The 20,978-nt window shown below is 43.3% G+C and overlaps 1 protein-coding gene across 3 annotated transcripts in view; it reads left to right on the top strand.

Annotated features, from left to right (window-relative positions):
• The window catches only part of Pde11a (phosphodiesterase 11A), a 364,881-nt gene that overhangs the window by 211,090 nt on the left and 132,813 nt on the right, over positions 1 to 20,978 (top strand). For all 3 annotated transcript variants that reach the window (XM_006972471.4, XM_042275494.2, XM_076569730.1), the window contains exon 10: positions 19,112 to 19,162. In XM_006972471.4, coding sequence (XP_006972533.2) covers positions 19,112 to 19,162 — 51 coding nt within the window. The remainder of the gene's footprint in view (positions 1 to 19,111; positions 19,163 to 20,978) is intronic.

Here is a 20,978-nt window from a genome sequence, read left to right as displayed (position 1 = left end):
AACCTTTACCAGAACAGCATGGAGAAGAACCTAAGATTCCTACCTGACAAATGAGCAGACGGAGGTTCGGGGAGGTCTAGAGACTTGCCGAGATGGGTTTTATAGATCCAGATTCGAACTCACATCTCTGTTTCAAGGGCCCCCGTTGTCCAGCTGGGGTACAGTTCTTTGGGGACTGTCTTCTCAGTTGCAGGGCTGCCTTCACCCCTGGGACCATGACGGCTGTGATGGAAGTGGGGTGAGAAGCGTCTTTAAGGTTCTGCTTCGCACAAGGGGGGTGCACTTCTAGGCAGGAAGACGATAAGGACAAGTGACTACAGACACTGGGAAAGGCCCGTTGATTGAAGAGCTTAAAGCAAAGGAAACCCCTTGGAAATGAATTCACTTCCTCTTCTTGAGCTGTCTTGAAAACCACCAGCTTATCGGCAAGGGACCATTTTGGCAAGCTGAAAATCATATCAGCTGACCATTTGGCAAGCTGAATGCTTTGGGGTTTACAGTGCAGAATTTGGGACTAAGCCAGGTTCCCCGTGATGTTCCAGCAACTCAACCCTAAAGGAAGTCCTGTCTAAATCTAATTCTTAAATGAGCTCAGTCAGCTTGGAAGTGAAAACAACCTCCATAGCAGAACTGCCTTGCCTTGCCTTGCCTTGCAGACTTGCCCCGCCATCATTAGTTTGTGAAGCCTGAGTTGGCTCATCCAAGTAGGAAACTGGCATTGACTTAGGGGACCACGTGAAGAATCTTGGTAGTGTTTCGTACCAGGCAGAAAGGGCCTAAATGCTTTCCAAAGGTGTTAAGCCACAGCAGGATTCAAGCAGATACGACCACTCACAAGAGATTGGCACTGCCCGCCCCCCTCCTTCTAACCCCTCACATCACACTAGGTAGCTCAGAAGTCTGCACTGTGTCGTTTGTACATTTCACACTGTGCATAGCCCTACCAACAGCCTCCACCTAGAGATGCATCCAGAGGAGGCCAGATCTAGGGAATAAACCCATCTAACCCTGTCAGTGATCTGGGGGAATCTGGGGTATCAGGGGGAATTTGAACTTAATCTATGTGAGTTTAGGAACTTGGAGCATAACTTGGATGACATGTGGCCAGAGATCCATGTCCCTAGAGTCTTGCACAGCTCAGTGCACTGGTCAGCTAAGCATCACAAAGGCTCCAGTGAGGCTACTGCCCTAAGTGTCCCTTTCTCAGCACTTGTCTTCAGTGTGACTTTAAAGGTCATTCAGATCTTTACAAAAGACTTCGTGTAACTAACATGTTAAAGCATATATGTATATGCTTGGTATATAGATGCATACATACATATATATATACATATACATATCACTATGTGTAGGGAGTTTTGTATGTAAGATGTATCCCACATGCTCATATATTGGAAACCCTGGGCCTCAGCTGTCTGGGAGGACATAAAATCTTTAAGAGGTTGGAGCTGTCTGGAACAGGCTAGTCACTGAGGAACAGACTGAGAGGGTAAGAACTAGCCCTGGTTCTTAATGGGCTTTTATTATTATTTCTTCCTGGTCCATAGAGATGTGAGCAAGTCACTTCATACTCCCACTGCCATAGATGCCCCCCCACGCCTCCATGCCATTCCCACAACAACAAACTGTATGTCTTAAAATTGTGAGATGAAGCAAGTCCCTTCTTCCTTGAGATGCTTCTCATCAGGCAATTGGTCAGAGTAACAAGAAAGCAATTGGCACACAGGGCGTTATATGAAATAACTAAAAGTAAGATTTAAATGGCTCTATCTGCTGTCTCCAGGGGCTACCTGTGAGTTTTTGGTCTCATGATCCCTACTAAGTTTTTGAAAGGTCTGAAGTGAGAATGTGGATTTCTTCATTCACTTTGTCCATAAAACTCCTTGATATTTTCTTTAAGCTCTACCCCACTGGGGAGAGGGGAACCCTGGCATTTGACACCCAAGAAGACATAGCATAAGGCATCCTGAAAACAAGGTCAATGAGAGGCCCCCCCACCGGCTTTTCAACCTGGTGGCCCCTTAGGTCAGATATGCTAATAAGTTCTGTAGCAACCAAGCCCCAGTACATGACCATCACCTCAGGACCACAACTTCTGTTCTTGGAAGGAAAGAGATAGTGTGGCTCTGGACTTGGAATCAGGGCAATGTCCGTCTCTTCCAGCCCCTCCCCGCTCCCCGAAAGCTACCAAGTGATGAGCAAACATCGGTTCCCAAAGCCTCTACTTTAACAAGTTTGTCCTTTGTGCGGTCTTTAGGAAACAATCGCCCATTAGCCTAGTCTAAGCTGGACCCCATCAGATCCAACCACAAACCTGTGTTCAAACTACACACATGATTAAGTCCATCCCATGCTATGGGATAAAATTCGAGAGCTCAAGGTAATCTGAAAGAAAAGAGATAACATTAACAAACAGCAGACATTTGTCTGGGGTGCGGCAGGATAAGAGATCATATCCTAATTGTCAAGGAGATTATTTCCCCCAAAGAACCCATCTCCTATGACTCTGTGCAGTTAACAGCAGCCCTGACCTGGGTAGAGACGAAGGGAAAACTTTCATCATTTCTTTGTGGAGGAGGGAAATGGCTCCTTAGCTTTAGTAAACCTATTGAGGTCAATGAGATGGACCCTACTTAGGAAATTACCCTTGTCAGCAAGAAGAGCCTCCACTACTTGTACTAATCAAAAGCCAAATTACAACAATTTTCAAAACCTCTATGCTTCTTCTCCCGTCTCCCTTCCTCTCCCCTCACTGTCTCGTGTCACAGGCCTCCTCTTTCTGTCCTTGAAGAAGCCAGACACATGCCTAGCACAGGGCCTTTGCACTTGCACCCTACACCCTGTCCAGATAGCCACATGTCCTTCCTGCAACATAGGTTTGTAGTGTCAGTGTTCAGAAACAAGTTGATGGACAATTCTGTGTAAATCGGGGCTGGCGAGGTGGCTGAGCAGGAAAGGCACTTACGGCCAAGCCTGACGACCTGAGTTCAATCCTCGGGATCCACAAGGTAGAAGAAGAGAACTAACTCCTCTGAGCTGACCTATAACCTCCACACAGATGCTGCGGCATGCACGTTTTAGTTAAATGAAAGTTAAAAATAAATTAGAAATAGCCCCTCAGGTCCACCAAGTCTGGCTCTCAGCACGTTGGAAATTGCATCTTTAGACTTCCTCTGGGATGTCCTTTCTTCCACTGTGTGATTTTTTTATTCATTGTTATAACTAAAGCCTGAGAAAAACAGCTTCAGGGAGATTATTTCTTTTGGCTACTGGTTTCAGTGTGAGAGCAGAGGCAGTTCACATCTTTGAGGAAGCAGAGAGTAACAGACAGAAAGGGGCCATGGATAGCCCCAAGAACCCACCCACCAGTGACCTATTTCTCCCATCTAGGCCCCTACATCTAAAGTTCCCAGCACCTCCCCAAACAGCACTACCAACTGGGAACCGGGTCTTTAATACCACAGGCTTTGGGGAAAACACTTCCTATTCAAACCATAATGATCAGTGGAGTCCCTCCTTCCCCCTTTTACTCTAGAGGAATGTCCCAGCAGGGCCACATAAACACCAGTGTTCCAGGGTGTTCTTCTGTAATCAATGCAAACAATGTGTCTTCTAAAATGGTAAACCACTCCAGTAACCCTTTTGATTTTGAAAAAAAAAAAAAAATGGGGAGTTGTAGCTAGTTTCCCTGCCTTGCCCACAGTCAGGACAAATCTTTGTCACCCGCCAATCCCACAGCCGCTCAGACCCAACCAAGTAAACCCAGAGACTTATATTGCTTACAAACTGAATGGCCATGGCAGGCTTCTTGCTAACTGTTCTTATATCTTAAATTAGTTCATTTCTATAAATCTATACCTTGCCACGTGGCACGTGGCTCGTGGCTTACCGGCATTTTACGTCTTCCTGCTTGTTCTGGCGGCTGCTGGCAGGCAGTGAGTCCTTCTGCCTTCCTGTTCTTTTATTTCTTCTGTTAGTCCCACCTATACTTCCTGCCTAGCCATGGCCAATCAGGTTTTATTTATTGACCAATCAGAGCAACACATTTGCCATACAGACCATCCCCCAGCACAGCCAAGTGCAGACCATCTCAGACACCTGCACTCAGGCCCGTGGTCCTAATCATCCTCTATGCGGACCTGCTGGGTAAAGCCACAAGGAACCCAAGAATGGGCTCCCACAGAACATACAGAACATCCCACAGCAGGGAGTGAGATGCATATAAAATATAAATACATATTCAACACTGGGATATTTAGAAATATGGTATTAAATGAAGTCCAACTACTAACAGTTCCAGATAAATAAATTTTAGGTTTAGAAAACCTTGGATCATGTTTATGGTTGTTTTAGAAATAGCAATGATCAATCCAATTTTGTTCAATTAGTCCAAAAGAATGCTATGTTCTCTGCTCTTCATAACAAACAAGAGAAACAAGTAATCGAGGAGTTCATTAGAAAAGCATTTGTGAGACATTAATACACTTAATAACTTTCATGATTAAGAAAAACAGCTTCACTTTAAAACAGAATGTAAGAAATACTGCAGCTGTGGGAGCGGAATGCTTATTTTAAAACACATATAAATTATAGTCCAATATGCATATGCGGAGAGTCGCATTGAATCACGCTAAGAATCAATCACAAAAGCCTCTTTAATTTCAGTGTTAATGGTTGAGATCCTTTGTGACAGACGAGTGGGAACTTAGAAAATAGAAAAATTGTTACCATGTGAAACTTTTTCCAAAGAAAATGGCTGTCTTTTCCTCCTAATGACATTGAAATGATTGAGATGAATAGGTATTTCCTGACAGTTATGTAACAGAAGCAAGCCAGTCCTTGTCCATCCCTTATAATATCTTTTTTTTCATGGATATTGGAATGTGTTTAATCAATGCAATAATATATAATAATCAAATGCCATATTGCCGCATATGTCAAATGTAAACGATATCTAATGTGCATACACTATAATCTCACTTGGAGATCTTATCTGCTAAACACAATCTTTATAATATAGAAAGGAATTAAGGAAGTAATAAAAACATCAAGTAAACCCCCAAATCCATATGGTAGAATTCATGTACTGAGCTCATTTGCTATGATTTTAGACATAATCCCAACTCACAATTCTAAGTTGCTGTTTGTTTTGACCATCCTTCACAGTGGTTCTCATCAAGTAGTTCTGACCCTCTTCTTTCAAGGGCCCATGGTAGGGTTACTCCGTGATTGGAGTGAAAGGGACCTGTAACTTGCTCTGTGTGGTGGTTTTAATGAGAATGGCTCCCATAGGCTCATATAGTTGAATGCTTACTTACCAGGGAGTGGCACTATTTAAAAGGATCACAAGGTGTGGCCTTGTTGGAGGGAGTGTGTCAGTGGGGGTGGGCTTTGAAATCTGAAAAGCCCATGCCAAGCCCATGTCTCCTGATGCCTATGGATCAGGATAGCTCTCAGTCACTGCTCCAGCACCTGCCTGTATGCCATGCTCCCCAACATGATGATAATAGACTAAACCCCTGAAATTGTAAGCAAGCCCCCAATTAAATGACGTTTTATGAGTTGCTGTGGCCATGGTGTCTCTTCACAGTGACTAGGACACTCTGGCTGGTGGAATGTAACTGGAAAGGGACAATATCTCCTCCCTTTTATTCACAAGGAAGCTGGGCCTTGAGTTAAGAAATTAGGCCAAGATTATTAGGCTAGTGGAGTGAGAATAATGAGCTCAGAAGCCAACCTATTCTGCTTCCCAACATTGGCATCCTAAGTGGTGACAGTTAAGAAAGCAACATTTGCTGACTGGAAGGCAGTGGCCTGCCTTGAGAATTCTCACTGGTAGCTCATTCAAGACTTCTTCTACACAAACAAAATGAAGGGCTACTACTGACCCCACAGACAAGGAGACAATGAACTCATTCCACAAGTCAGTGGCAACTCAAAGATGAAGTCTGGTTTCTCTGCTCGGAGATCTGGTGGGTCATTAGCATGACTGCATGGTTTGGAATAGCATATTAATCAGATTGCTTTTGTAAGTCAAAGGGCTTTATAGGGGCATTCATCAGAACAGATTTCTTAGTAGTTTCTTATCTCCATTTTTAATAGAATTAGGAAATGAAAAGAAATCCAGGCACAAAAAGTATAATTATTAAAATAACTAGAGAAACATTTCCTGCCCTCATGAATGAAGCCATTCAGATTAGATTGGGGTTTGGGAGAGGATGCAGTCAAACTTTATCTGTCTCCCTGCTGCTCACATCCAACCTGTAGCCTCTGGTAGAGCAAATTCAGGCCATTTTAACGTTGGAATGCATGGGTAAGCTTTAACCAGTGGTTTTCACAGAATTTCCCCCCAAACTAGCAGTATCAGCTTTTTCTGGGAACTTGTTAAACATGTAAATTCTCAGGCCCCACTCAGTAACTGAACTGGGAACTATCTGATATATTCTAGAGTTTGCACACCAACTGAATAATGAATGAGTTAAGGTACACAGGAGGGCTTGCGAGGTATAATAAAGTGAGGGAAACAGAGACCCTGGGATTTCATGGAAAGATTTCAATGGGAAAACCTTTGGCAAGCTGTCTTCGAACAATACAGATTATAAAAGAATAAATACTGACCACATCCATCAGTCAGAGAATGTAGGAAACCATTCTGTATGAGAAATGGAGGGAATTCTGTGATTTTACATTCAAAATGTAAGGGCAGGGAGAAAAGGAAAAAGAGATTACATTGGATAGCAGTCAATATAAAGAGGGGCTGAGTCTATGGATGAATGGCCAGTGAGATGCGATATGGGTGGAGGGTCAGTAAGGTGCCCTGTGGGTGAAGGTCAGTGAGGTATCCCATGGGTGGAAGGATCAGTGAGGTACCCCATGGGGGAAGGATCAGTGAGGTACCCCATGGGTGGAAAGTCAGTGAGATACCCCATGGGTGGAAAGTCAGTGAGATACCCCATGAGTGGAAGATCAGTGAGGTATCCCATGGTAGAAGGTCAGTGAGGTACCCAATGGATGGAAGGTCAGTGAGGTACCCCATGGGTGGAAGGTCAGTGAGGTACCCCATGGGTGGAAGGTCAGTGAGGTACCCCATGGGTGGAAGGTCAGTGAGATACCCCATGGATGGAAGGTCAGTGAGATAGATACCCCATGGGTGGAAGGTCAGTGAGATAACCCATGGGTGGAAGGTCAGTGAGATACCCCATGGGTGTGTGTGGGGGGGTCAGTGTTTAGAGAATGGTAGAGCTGATACTTTATTTGCAGCATTTGCTTGTTTTGATGAAACTCCATTGTCTTTCCAGAAAAACAAATGAGAGTGGTGAGGGAAAGGAAGGAGAAGGGACGGAGGAAAGAAAAGGGGGATGGGCAGAGGAAGGAAGGAAGGAAGGAAGGGAGGGGGGAGGGAAGAGGAGAGAGCAAGGGAAGAAACCTTTATATTGTATTGAACCTACAAATGCTTGATGTGAGGGGCTCTGTGGAGAACAAGAGAGGTGCTGAAGTTCACATCCAGTGGGTTGATCATATAGGATAGAATATGAAAGAATTTAAAGCTAAGGTGAGATTTAAACACAGCCAAGATTTGCATAACGGCTTTGCTTCTCCATGGTCTCCAGAAGTTTAAGGCCAACCTCACCTAGATTTTTAAAGATAAAGACACCTGAACACCGAGCTGCATGAAAGGCGGAGGTAGCACATGCCAGGGGAAATTTGATCCTGGTCTACTCTTTAGAGTGCTGTAATCACTCTCCAAAATGACGTGTATCTAAGCATATAAAACTGATTCATTTTGCTCATAATCTTAGGGATGCAGACTTCCAGAGAGCTTGAATGGGTAGATTGCTTCATATCCCTGTGGTACCAGCTTAGGGCCTTGAGCATGATAGGCTGGAGGTTCCATTCCAAGATGGCTTCCTCACTCTCACACTTGCAGGGCTTTGTTTCTTTCCCCTTGGTGTCTCAACCTCTAGGTTTCTCCGTGTGACTGGAGTTCCTTACAGGGTAAATGGTCGTTCTACACAGCGGTTCATGGCTACAGGAGGGACCATTTCAAGAACCAGGAAATAGAAGCTTCTAGGCTCTTAGGTACTGGGCCCAGAACAACTTTCAGAGCAACACTGTGCATATTACATTATTAGTGAAGCCATCACAAACTTTTCCCTCAATGAAGGAGAAGGAACAGAGACCCTGCCTTTGACTGGTGGCCTTCTTAGTCTGCACATGAAATACTCTGGGTGAAGGTGCAGAGTTTTCTCCTCCAGCAAGTGCACAGGTGCCGATGTTTAGTGACTTCAGGGCAAAGACAAAAAACAGTTAAAGCAGCAACACGTGAGTTTCAGTCCTGTCATTATGCGTGAGCTGATGGGCGCTAAACAGATGTCCATTTTAAGGGCATATTTTAAAACTTAGATTGAGATTTGGAGTGCAGTCTTTAATATTACATTTTTAATCTAGGTAATGAAAGATTAAGTTAAACCTTGGATTTGCTTCCGACAACAAGGAGCAATCAAGTAAGTTGAGGTCCCACATGAAATGCGTTCACCGGTGCATTACTTACTTTTCTGTTGCTAGAATAAAATGCCATGACCAAGGCAACTTAAGAAAGAGAACGTGTGTTCTGGCTTACTGTTCTGGAAGGATTGGAGTCCATGATGGCAAAGTGGAGGCAGCGTAACAAGCAGCCGGCAGAGTGGCAGGAACAGGAAGCTGAGAGCTCACATTGTGAACAGCAGACACGGAGAAGCAGAGACAGTTAACTGGAAATGGCTGGAGGCATTTAATCTCAAAGCCCACCTCCAGGGACATACTTCCTGTAGCAAGGCTGTATCTCCTAAACCTTCCCGAGCAACACCACCAACAGAGAGCCAAGACTCCAAATGCCCAAGACCATGTGGGACAATTCTCATCCAAACCACCTTAGTTATAGAAGGGTACACCATAAATATGTGCTGCTGTGAGCTTTACATGTGACCCTACTTCCTTAGCTAAAAAACAGCTAATCTTAAAGTCATCTAGATAATAGGAAAATATTTTACTTATTATTCCAGATCCAGTTATTTTTTATTCTACTTTAAGTTCAAAAAGTTCAAGTCCATAGTTTTTTAAAATATGGCATACGCTTTGAAGATGGCGACAACCAATTGTATGGTGGACAGTCATCTGAAGTAGCTCTTCGAATAGTTCACCCCATCAGACAACAGGGCTGTTTCTGAAATATTTGACATTAGAAACAGGTCACTCTGAAGGCAACTGTTCAGTCCTCATGTCTTAATTCCTGTCGTCAACTATTTTTTTTTTAATCTAGGAGTATAGATCCTCACACAGCTAAATAACATTTCTGTCGGGTCATTCCAAGAAAACTGGCTTCTCCAGGGAGACTGTCACCTTTCTTAGCACAAGGATTACTGCTGATGGCAAACTTCATTATTTCAGCACTCTTCACTAGAAATTGTTTGGGATTTTGCTTCAAATTGACTTAGGAAAAGTTCAGTGTCTGTTTCATTCCATGTGTCACCAAGGGCCACTTTGCCACCAGAGCCATCAGCCTGTTAGTAAATAGTCATGCAGCCCCTTCCGGAGGGAGACAGCCGCTCTGGATGCTCCTGGGGCCTTGGTTCCTCCACTCTGTGAAGTGGTTCTTCACATCTGTGCTTCTGCAGTGGTTTATTTCTCACTTTAGGAGCAAATGGCCGGCCACCCAGTTAACACGGAAAACAACCGGGACAAGAGCTCTGCCCTCTACCAACGTAAGCTCCTGCCTGGATCTGCAAGACAAGCATTTGGCTCAGGTCTTGCCCCACACGAGGCAGAGGGCAAAGCTTGACACTCGAGTCCTGTTTTGAGCTTTCTTCATTGCTCTTCCCCTGAAATGGAGTTAATTGTCCTTTCCTGCTGGGCAAACCGGACACAAAAGCATGCCTGTTTCCTCCTGCCTTCCTCGGGCTTGATAGTGGCCTTATCTTGCTTTTTCTGTTTTGCTAGGAACTAGTTCAATCCCAAAGTTAATTAAAGTGGCGGGGTTTCCGCCAATGGCAATTTATTTGAGAACTCTAAAGAATGCGTAAGTCAGGGCTCATCAACAAAAGTGAGTTCCTGGTTTCAACTTCCAAATACTTTCTAAATTAACAGTGACACAAAAGAGAAATCTATCTGGGATAGAAATTTCCTTGTGAAAGTTTAATGTTGGTTCAAGTGTCCCAGGGATCAGCTGTTTACTTTCCTATGTAAGCTTTATACAAATTTTATTTAGCTGTCAGAAAAATTAACTACTGTTTATACTGTGGCCAACCCCTCACAACCTAACAACATTTCTCATAGAGGAAGACAGTGTATCATTTATTATTCCATTTTGCAATTTTTTTCTTCCAAACTATTAAGATACATTCAATGAAACATTTTTAACTGATCAAACAAGTATTATTGTTCAAAATGTGTGCTACACCTTGATCTTTGCTATGCAGTAGAAAGCTTAGGGAACTCTGTAGATTATAAAATTAATACAGCATGGAATTATAGAAGAATCCTTTCGGTTATCCAAGAATGCTCAAAAATAATAAAGTGTGTGTTTTTTATGTTTTGTTAAATTCTGCTCTTGACTATAGAAATTGGCTTGATGTTTTGGTCATCAGCTGAGCCATATAATTTTATTCATATATAAAACAGTGATGATTTTCTTCTGAAGACTGACTGCGCTAGAAGTCATCAGGAATGACTTCTGTTCTTTTCCTGCAATTCTGTCACAGATGTTAGGCTAGTGAGGTTATGCCATTCTATTAATTGTTGAAGACTGTTGTAATGTAACAAAATACCACAGGCTGGATGGCTTAAATGCCGGAAATGAATTTTTCTGTATTTCTGAGTCTCAAGGTCAAGCCTAGAGACACCAGTGGTTTGGTCTCTTGGGCTCATGGGTGGCTTCTTTTTGTCATTTCCTTACATGGTCACTCCTTGCTCTGTGTGTTATCTGTGTCCTACATCCTAAGGTCCTTTTCTTGTAAGCATACCACTCATAGTGGACTGGGTGCACTCACATGACCTCATCTTACCTTAATCACCCCCTTAAATAGCCTGCCTCCAAATATGGTCACATTCTGAGAGTTAGGAATTCAGTATGTGAGTTTGGCCAAGAGAGATACACAATTCAGCTCATAACAGAAGCATTGTAGGAAATATTCCAGACTCAAAGCATTTGCTAAACACCCAGATTAAGCATTCTGAAGGAGAAGTCACTGGGAGATGTGGGGATGCGTGAAAGAAAATGAACGCCTTGGGATTGAGCTTGGCATTGTCTATAGATTTGGCTTGGATTGGTGTAGGGATACTGGCCGTTGAGATAAGTGATGGAGAAAGCATCCTCAAAACTCAAAAGATACAAATAAGTAGGGAGATGTGGTTTCTTGAAGTGATCAGAGAGGATCTCAGTAAAGACATGAGAATCAACCCAATTTCAAAAGGTGATCCCTGCCACGTAATGAGGGCAGAGGGAGATCCCAGACCAAGAAGAACTTGGTGTTTTAGAGATCCAAAAGGAGGTGAGTGGGATTGGAGTAGACAGAAGAGGACAAGTAACATTAAGGACAGTTTGAAGGGTACCAATGGCCAAATGGTACAGGACCTATTAGGTCCTTGCACAGGATTGGATTACCCTGTTAACCTAAAACCTGTAAACAATCTGTAGGCAGCATTGGAGGAAATATGACAGATCGGTGGGCATCCAATGGTGGGTTTTCATCTAGGGGACGGGATAATCAGGTTTTGACTTGTGTGAGCTTATTCTAGCTGATGGCTACACTAGACTTAGAGTCATTATCCCAGCGGAGGGCCACGACGGCCTGAGCTTAAGAAGAGGTGGAGTTAGAGGAGTGGAGGTGTCATATTTTTCTGATGCATTTGGCGTGAGGAAAGGAGGCCACAGAAAACAGTCAAAGATAATCCTGAGGTTTCTGGTTTAAATCAGTTGCTGGATAGCGTGCTACTTATGAAGCCAAGAAAGTCTCTGTGAGAAAGATTTGTGTAGAACATTAGTTTCCTTTTGATGCTGTAATGAATTCACTACAACCCAGTGAATTAACGTAACACATTTATTGTGTTGTAACTCTGGAGGTCACAAGTCTACAAGAGACCTTACAAGGCTAAAATCGAGAAGTAGGAAGGTCTTTGTTCCTCTGGCAATGTTAACAGACAGTCTGTGTCCCTGACCTTCCTGCCTTGTAGAGCTAGACTGACTGCTGTGGCCCTCTCCTAACCTTCACTGACTGGTCCAGTGTCACACCACATCACTCTGACTCTTCCTCCTTCCCTTCTTACACTTGTAAGGACTGTGTGGACACACGGAACCCACCTAATTACTTGCCAATGTTAAATACCTTCTGCGGACACCCCTTTTGGCTCTCTACTGTAACATGTTCACAGATAACAGGGATGTCTGGTGAGATGGATGCGAATGTCTTGTGAGTTGGAGTTGTAGAGTGTTATTCTGTCTAGCATGTATGGAAAAATATCAACATGTGTGTCTGAGGCATGTTGAGTTGTCAGTGAGTCAACCCAGTAGGAACTCATGATGGTGGTCATTGGGAAGGAGAGTGAGAAGAGGAAGGACAAATGCACATGGAACTTAGAAGCTGTTGACACAGGCATTCTGTGTAAAGCTATGGGGTGATGTAGCGTGGTCAGCCAAGAGAACAGTCGTGGAAAACTGCAGCGTGTGGAGCGAAAGAGGAAAGCAAGGAGAAAAACAAGAGAAGGACCATAGAACTAGGATGAAAACCCAAACACTGTGTGACCAGGAAAGCCCAGCGAGGAGCCTTAAAGAAGGAAGGTGTGACCCTCTGGGTTCAGTTCGGCCACACCAGAGCGTCTCAACACCTGTCAGTGGATTTGTCAATGGAAAACTGGACTCTTGCATCAAGGTTTGAGCGTAGTGTGGAGGGCAGTTTTGAACTCATGAAGGTGGAGCAGTGGGCGTGATCCCAGATGATGAGGTTCTTGGTGACAGTAGCAGTATCTGTAGATGCTTTCAAACAGTGAAGCAGGGCTAGAGAGATGGCCCAGTGCACCTAGGCCCTTGCTACCAAACCGGATAACCCGAATTCGATACCTATGGTAGTTTGAATGTAACTGGCCTCCATAAGCTCTCAGGGAGTGACACTATCAGGAGGTGTGGCTTTGTCGGAGTGGGTATGGCCTTGTTGGAGGAAATGTGTCACAGTGGGGGTAGGCATTGAGGTTTTCTATGTTCAAGATACTGCCCAGTGTCTCAGGTGACTTCCCATGCCTGCATATCAAGATGTAGCCAGCACCACATCTGCCTGCATGCTGCCATGATCCCTGTCATGATGCTAATGGACTGAACCTCTGAGACTGTCAGCAAGCCACCCCAGTTAAATGTTTTCTTTATAAGAGTTGCCATAGTCATGGTGTCTCTTCACAGCAATAAAAACCCAAACTAGCACAATACCCAAGGCTTACATTATAGAAAGGGAGAACTGACTCACACAAGTAGTTCCCTGACCTGCGTGAATTTAAAGTCTAAAAAGGATTTAAATAATGAGTTCATCATTTTTGGTCACAGTCTTTGCAAGAAGACACTGGGAATAGCAAGACCACTGATGTACGTTAACCCCTAGTCAGAATGTAACACAGAAGAAGGCGGAGAAGTCACTGGCTCTCTTTGCCCCACCTTGTGTATACAGCAAACATAGAAAATCAGTGGAGAGATAAATCCCCTCGCCCTTCCTAGATGCATCTGAGTGCTGAGCAGCACATGTAAAGCTGCAGTGATTCAGAGAAGATTGACAAGGTCTCTGTGCAAGGATGATGCCCGGACTCATATGGAGTATCCCACACTCTTTCCTAGCATTTACAGGGCCCTGGGTCCAACCCATAGCACTTAATTGCTTCTCTATGGCTTTGAAGAGAGACCATGACCAAGGCAACTTATGGAAGAAAGAGTTTATAGGGGTTTACAGTTCCAGAGGGTTAGAGTCCATGACCATCGGGGATGGGGGGAGGCATCATGGCAGCTGGCAGGCAGGCATGGTGCTGAAGCTGTAGCTGAGAGCTTATGTCACACACAGGCAAAAGGCAGAAAGAAAGAGCTAACTGGGAATGGCTTGGGCTTTTGAAACTTCAAAGCCCACCCCCAGTGACATCTTCTAATCCTTCCTAACCAGTCCACCAACTGGAAACCAAACAAACCTAGGAGCCTGTGGGGGCCATTCGCATTCAAACCAACATAGCACTTAAAACAAAAAAAAATATTCTGTATTTCAGTCTACAAGGTCCTCTAGAACTAAACAGCAAGAAGTGTTTGGAGGAATAAAGCCGAAAAAAACTCAGGATTTCTTTGTCTTGAGTATCTTGCTCCTCTGTCCTTGAATAACTCTGCTTTTCTGGGGATCGCTAGAGGGGACTTGCTATCACCCCCCTATTCTACCATAAGGGCTTGATGCTGCAGGGTGAGGAGTGAAAATTCCTTCCTGTCCATCTCTATGGTACTGGACCTTTTAGGAGAAAGTGATTGAAAAATTCTTTAACTCGCACAGAGTTCCAGCACTCGGGAGGCTGAGGCACAAGTTAGAGGTCAGCCTGGCTATGTCATGAATTCCAGGATAGTCTGGAATATAATGTGAGATTCTGTCCCAGAAAAGCAAAACAAACCAAAAGTATTCTGAGCCTGATTCCTCCTCCACCCTCTGGTTCTGAGTCATGTAATAGGAGATAAGATTTAAAGGCCCAAACCAAAAGCTTCTTGATTATATTATTTGTCAAATTAAATAAAATATACAAGGAAAATTTAATAGTCCTGAAAATAAACCCAAAGTATTTATCTCCTTCTGCCTTATGCACAAAATTTTATTTATCATAGACATAAACATAAAAACAAGCAAGAAACTTCTGGAAGACAGGAAAACAGAACAAATTTTACACACACACACACACACATCAGTAACTTTAGTGGTGAGTAAACGCTTCTTAGAAAAGACACATGAAGCACTAATAATAAAAATGGACAAATATATTAAATCAAAATTTAAAACTCCAGTTCATTAAAAAGAATAACCAGGCATAATGCACGTGCCTCTAAGTCTCAGCTGCTGAGAGTCTGAGGCAGGAGAATATTCAAGGCAACACAGCTAGCCATCCTCTTAAAAACAAGAAAACAAAAGTGTGCTATTACAGGCTGGGAAGCAATGTTTATGAATATGTATGCATATAGATTACAGAACTTGATTCTAAAATCAACAAACCCTATGCATCAATTAAAAATATAAAAGAAACTAATTTTAAGTGAGCAGAGCAGCTTACTCTGTAATAGCCATTTGCTTCACTGATTCAAATAGTTACAATTTAGTATCATGATAGTTTTTTTCTTTTTTAATAATAAAGGAAATGGAAAATTGCTTTAAAGAAAAGAGTAGCATGCCTTAGCCACATGCTAAAAGCCTGGCTGAGCACCATCTAGTGGCAGAACTTCAAATTGAAATTTTTGGCTTTGGTTCTTCAGGTTAACAGCCGATTTAATGACAATATACAAAAAAAAGAACTTGCAAACACCATAAGAAAATCTAAGATAACAACAAACTTACAGTTTACATTAATAAAACAGAACAAAAAGAGCTTTGAATTTTTATTGAAAAACTACTGAATCAATGAAAATCATAATATATGATATTCAGTCAAATATATATAAGTAGACTTTTAACTGACTATTCATATAATCAACATAAGTTAATTTACGCTGGATAATCGGCATATATTATTGCATTCAATTTTCCCAAGAACTCAGTGAAATACAAACCCATCCCAGGTGATATTGTTACAGTTAACATTTGCCATTTTGTGGTTAATAGCTAAAGCTTACAAATGTTATTTCTCTCACAATATAATGTTTTTGTGAGTTCCTTCTGAAAGTGAAAGGGGATTGGGAAAGCTAAGGGAAAGAAGTCAGTGAGAAAATTGTTCACAGTGGGAGACAAAGTATTTACTTCCGGTAAACTGACAGAGAGTTTCACTTAAACATCGTTGTATTCTTCCATCGTGTTCCTTGTTTCCTACACACCCATGAACCCTGCTGCCCTGAAACTAAGCTGCAGGAAGTTGTTACAGACAGTGCATTCTGATTTTTTCCTGTTGAAAATCATGGACAATGACCATGGCGGGGGTTTCAGGTGGAGCCTCTGATTTTCCAAAGCAGGCTGCTGTTCAACATTAGGTGTCTCCACGGCATCATTATCATGCCACTTTGTAGAGTCGTCCGGAAGAGCAAGTTCACCAGAGCGGGGAAGATGCCCTGACAGCATGGCTGCACAGACTGTGTTCAAACACTGGGGTGCTGCCTCCGCTGCTGTGTGCCTTCCCCTACCTCAGCGTTTCTCAGAAGTTCTTGGTCAATGACTTGTTAGGTGGGCATGTTGTGACATTGCTATATCATCTAAAGCAGAGTTCTAAGGCTAACTAGATTTGGAAAACGCTGAATCACAATTCAGAGGCCAACTGTGATTCTCCAAGGTTGGTAAGTGCAGAAAGATTTAGTAGGTCCTCACATGCCCTGGTGGCTGTGGTCTTGACCTCCATGGTGTTCTTTTGACAGATACTGGTGTACCGTAGTCAGCCTTCCGTCTGCCTCACGGACAATTCATAGCAATCTCTTGTTATACATTGAAATCCACGGTCAAGTCAAGGTGGTGGATGTGAGCAAAGCCCATTTTTGAGGGAGGAGTGTAGCAGGAATCTTAAAAGTTCTTATTAATACAATCAAACCCGAGGCCAGTTATTGGGGTCCATTTTGGTAGATCAGAGAGACAGAATAAGCCACAGCTATCTCACCTCACCAGTTCCTCAGCTGGTCCTGTTTCCTCAGACTGGAAGCCTCTGTGTCCTCATCCCAATGGCTCTCAGCTGAACTGCTGCTTAAAAGCCTGAATGCTTATCCAGCCAAAAGCCTCTAGTTTCTGGTCCTCACGCCTTATATATCTTTCTGCTGTCTACCACCACTCCCTGGGATTAAAGGCTGGCTTTCTGGGATTAAAGGCGTGTCACCATGCTTGGCTATTTCCAATGTGGCCTTGAACTCACAGAGATCCAGAGGGATTTCTGTCTCTGGAATACTAGGATTAAAGGCGTGTGCTATCACTGACTAACTAGTGGCTTGTCTGTCCTCTGACCCCAGGTAAGTTTATTAAGGTACACAATATTTTGGTGAACACAATACCACCACATCTCCTCTCTTTTTGTCTAAAATTAAAAAAGCTTATAACTAATACAAGAAAAACTATCCAATAAGTATATACAATATATACAGCTAAAAATTACATTAATGATGTCTAGTCCATTAACATTTGACAGATTCAGATGAAAACTCCATTATATATATAAAATGTCCAGTCCAGTAACATCTGATAAACTCAGACCAAAAAATTCTCATTATTTATCTTATTTAAAACAAGTAGTTCCTTTTTAAAAGTAGATTCCATAATCTCCCTTTTTATCTTATCATATCCATATTCCCTTATTTTTCTTTTCCTAATACATTCAGTAGTCTACCTTTTGTCATTTTTATATCTTCCCTTCTTTCTTCAGTGTAGATTCAGTGATCTACCTATTTATCCTATTATTTCTTTATCTTTTTTCTCAGAGTAGATTCAATGATCTATCTCATATCTATATTCTCTTTTTCTTTTTGCTTTCTAGGGGTGAAGATATCTTTAGGGAATCTTGAAAAGAAAATTTTTGGGTTAATTGTCAAGTCCTGTATCATTTGTCCAGTCTCTGCATAAAAGGAAAGTTCAGGGCTTGTTTCAAGTCTTTGTTCAAGTAGTCTGTCAGGCTGGATCATCTCAGCTAGCCATCTCGAAATTGTTCTGACCAGTTTGTAGTCCAAAGTCGATTTTTCCATGGTGTTAATCGGCTTAATGGCTTTATCATAGTCCACGTGGAATCATCGTTGTAGGATCCTGTCATCTTTTTGAAGATTTCAAAGTCACTGTTAGGCGTGGTCATGGTTTCCTGCGGACTTTTTTTTTTTTTTTTTTTTTTTTTTTTTTGTGCCGCCTCTGTGGTTTGGAGCAATCACAGTTTGATAAATGTCTGTCTCTCGGAACCATGAACATTCTTCCCTAGAACAGAAAATCTTCACAACAATTTCTCCCCACCATTTGTCTTGCCAAACTTTTCCAAACTGACCTTTGCCGATGCTTTCTTGTAACACGATGGTCCTGGCAATTTTTCTCTGAACCAGCAGCAGTAAACCCTTTGTCCCAGGTAGCAGCATCACCGCAGTCACCAACATGATGAGAAGGAGCTGGCAATGTGGAGCAGTAGCCATTGCTTCCATGGTCCCACCACAGTTTGTGGCTCATCCAGGCCAAAGCTTCTCCCAAGCCTCCTAGGCCGGCCTCAAACTCGGGATCCTCCTGCCTCTGTCTCCTTCAGCAAATCCTACCGGCGTGTGCCACCACCACCACCGGCTGAGTGTAGCTTGGGCCTGAGCTGGGGCTCACAAGGCCACAGGCAAACAGCTTTTTCATGAATTCGTAACATGAACGTTGGGCGCCAGATGTAGCAGGAATCTTAAAAGTTCTTATTAATACAATCAAACCCGAGGCCAGTTATTGGGGTCCATTTTGGTAGATCAGAGAGACAGAATAAGCCACAGCTATCTCACCTCACCAGTTCCTCAGCTGGTCCTGTTTCCTCAGACTGGAAGCCTCTGTGTCCTCATCCCAATGGCTCTCAGCTGAACTGCTGCTTAAAAGCCTGAATGCTTATCCAGCCAAAAGCCTCTAGTTTCTGGTCCTCACGCCTTATATATCTTTCTGCTGTCTACCACCACTCCCTGGGATTAAAGGCTGGCTTTCTGGGATTAAAGGCGTGTCACCATGCTTGGCTATTTCCAATGTGGCCTTGAACTCACAGAGATCCAGAGGGATTTCTGTCTCTGGAATACTAGGATTAAAGGCGTGTGCTATCACTGACTAACTAGTGGCTTGTCTGTCCTCTGACCCCAGGTAAGTTTATTAAGGTACACAATATTTTGGTGAACACAATACCACCACAGAGGAGAATTAGAGACGGCCCAATCATGTCAATACTGACGTTCTCTCCTCTTCTGTATCAGGTGCTGTCATACCACGCCACGTGTTCCAAGGCTGAAGTCGACAAGTTTAAGGTGAGGAAGGGAACAGTTGCACTGTTAGCATTAGACTTTGTCTGAAGCGTGGGCCACAGTCCTGGGCAGAGAGACTCGGAGTCCTTCATTTTGGACAGGTGAAAGGTTTAAATGATTGTGTGGTCTCTGTGATTTACATGAGTCAATATGTCTTTTCATTTGGTAAGCACGTAGATATGGGGAGGAGGGTCTGTATAATTGGATGAGAATCGGGACACCTGACTTAAGCATTGGTTTTACCGCTAACTTACTATTCACTTAAAAATTTTGGGCCTTATTGTCTTGTTTATCTATAAAACTACATGAAGAAGCAGGGCAGTAGAGATGAGGTGGTGCATGCCTTTGATCCTAGTACTCAGGAGGCAGGAGGATCTCTGACTTCAAGCCTGATCTACAGAGTGAGTTCCAGGACAGCCAGGGCTGCACAGAGAAACCCTGTCTTGGAGGCAGAGGGAGGGAAAAAAAGTCTAAACAAAGAGATTGAGATCATAATAACTAACATTTACCCCCATGCTTCCTGTGTGCCCGGTATACTACAGGCTCTTCCCCTGTACTTATCCATCTCAACTCACAGCCCTGTGAAGGGCTATGCACACTATTTTCCAGATGAGCCCACTGAGGAGTATGATGATCCCCGCCCCCCACCCCCAGAACTGAAGTTCTTAACCACAAGCCTGCCCCCTGCTCAGCGTGACCCCTCTCTGGCTCTCACATCGATGAGTCTATGAATGAGTTCTAGATGCTCCTTTTTATTTTAGCCACCACTGTCTCCTTGGGTGCAGTTCAGAATTCCATCTTGTCTCCTGGATTCCTACAAACCATTTTTCAACAACAGCCACAAAATAAGAGGGCTTGGGGCTCAGCGGTATAATGCTTGACTAGCAGGTTCAAGGCCCTGGGTTCAATCCCCAGGACTCCAGGAAAAGCAAAACCCCAAGAATGTTGGAAAACTGATTTTTCTCCCTTTAAAAATCTTTGGTTTGTATTTCTAAATTCCGTTTAAAGGTTTGAGGATGATTAGGAAAGGCTACAACCATAAGAGATAGCGTATTTGTAATGTTGGTATAGACATTGCTCGCAGCTCTTCTAGGAGTCCCATTGGCACAGAGATCCATTTTATCCTCATAGGGAGAGAGTGACACAGAGATCGTCGACCCTGATAGAGTCATTTTAGGAGTGAGTCCCGCAAACCGTGGAAGAGGACAAAGAAAGACTGAATGCAGGGGTAAAGAAAGACTGAATACAGGGATAAAGAAAGACTGAATACAGGGATAAAGAAAGACTGAATACAGGGATAAAGAAAGACTGAATACAGGGATAAAGAAAGACTGAATACAGGGGTAAAGAAAGACTGAATACAGGGATAAAGAAAGACTGAATACAGGGGTAGAATGTCCCAGGGGGAAATGCAATGAGTTGTTACATTTGACAGTTGCTTAAGGAAAAGTCTCACAGTGGTGCCCCAGACCAAAAGGAGAGACTATGCTCTCAAGAAGTAATGGCTGCCCTGGAAGGAGCGAAGCTACCACAGCAGTCAGGGCTTATTGTTGTAGAGGCGAACATCCTATACACTCCTTTAGTTTGTTTTCTGTCCTGTCAAAAGTACCTAAGACTGGGGAATTTATAAACAGTAGAGGTTTACTTAGCTTATGCTGCAGAGGTTGAGAAACCCAAGGGTATGACTGATGTCTGCTCAAAATCTGGTGTGTGGGGGTGCCTGTGTGTGTGCACGCCTGTGCGTGTGGCAGGCGTCTTGCTTCGTCACAACATGGCAGAAGACGCCGTGTGTTGAGAGAGAGAGAGCAGCAGCAGGCCA

Source organism: Peromyscus maniculatus, chromosome 4, assembly GCF_049852395.1.
Source record: "Peromyscus maniculatus bairdii isolate BWxNUB_F1_BW_parent chromosome 4, HU_Pman_BW_mat_3.1, whole genome shotgun sequence".
Lineage (NCBI taxonomy): Eukaryota > Metazoa > Chordata > Mammalia > Rodentia > Cricetidae > Peromyscus > Peromyscus maniculatus.
This window is presented reverse-complemented; position numbering and strand designations above follow the sequence as displayed.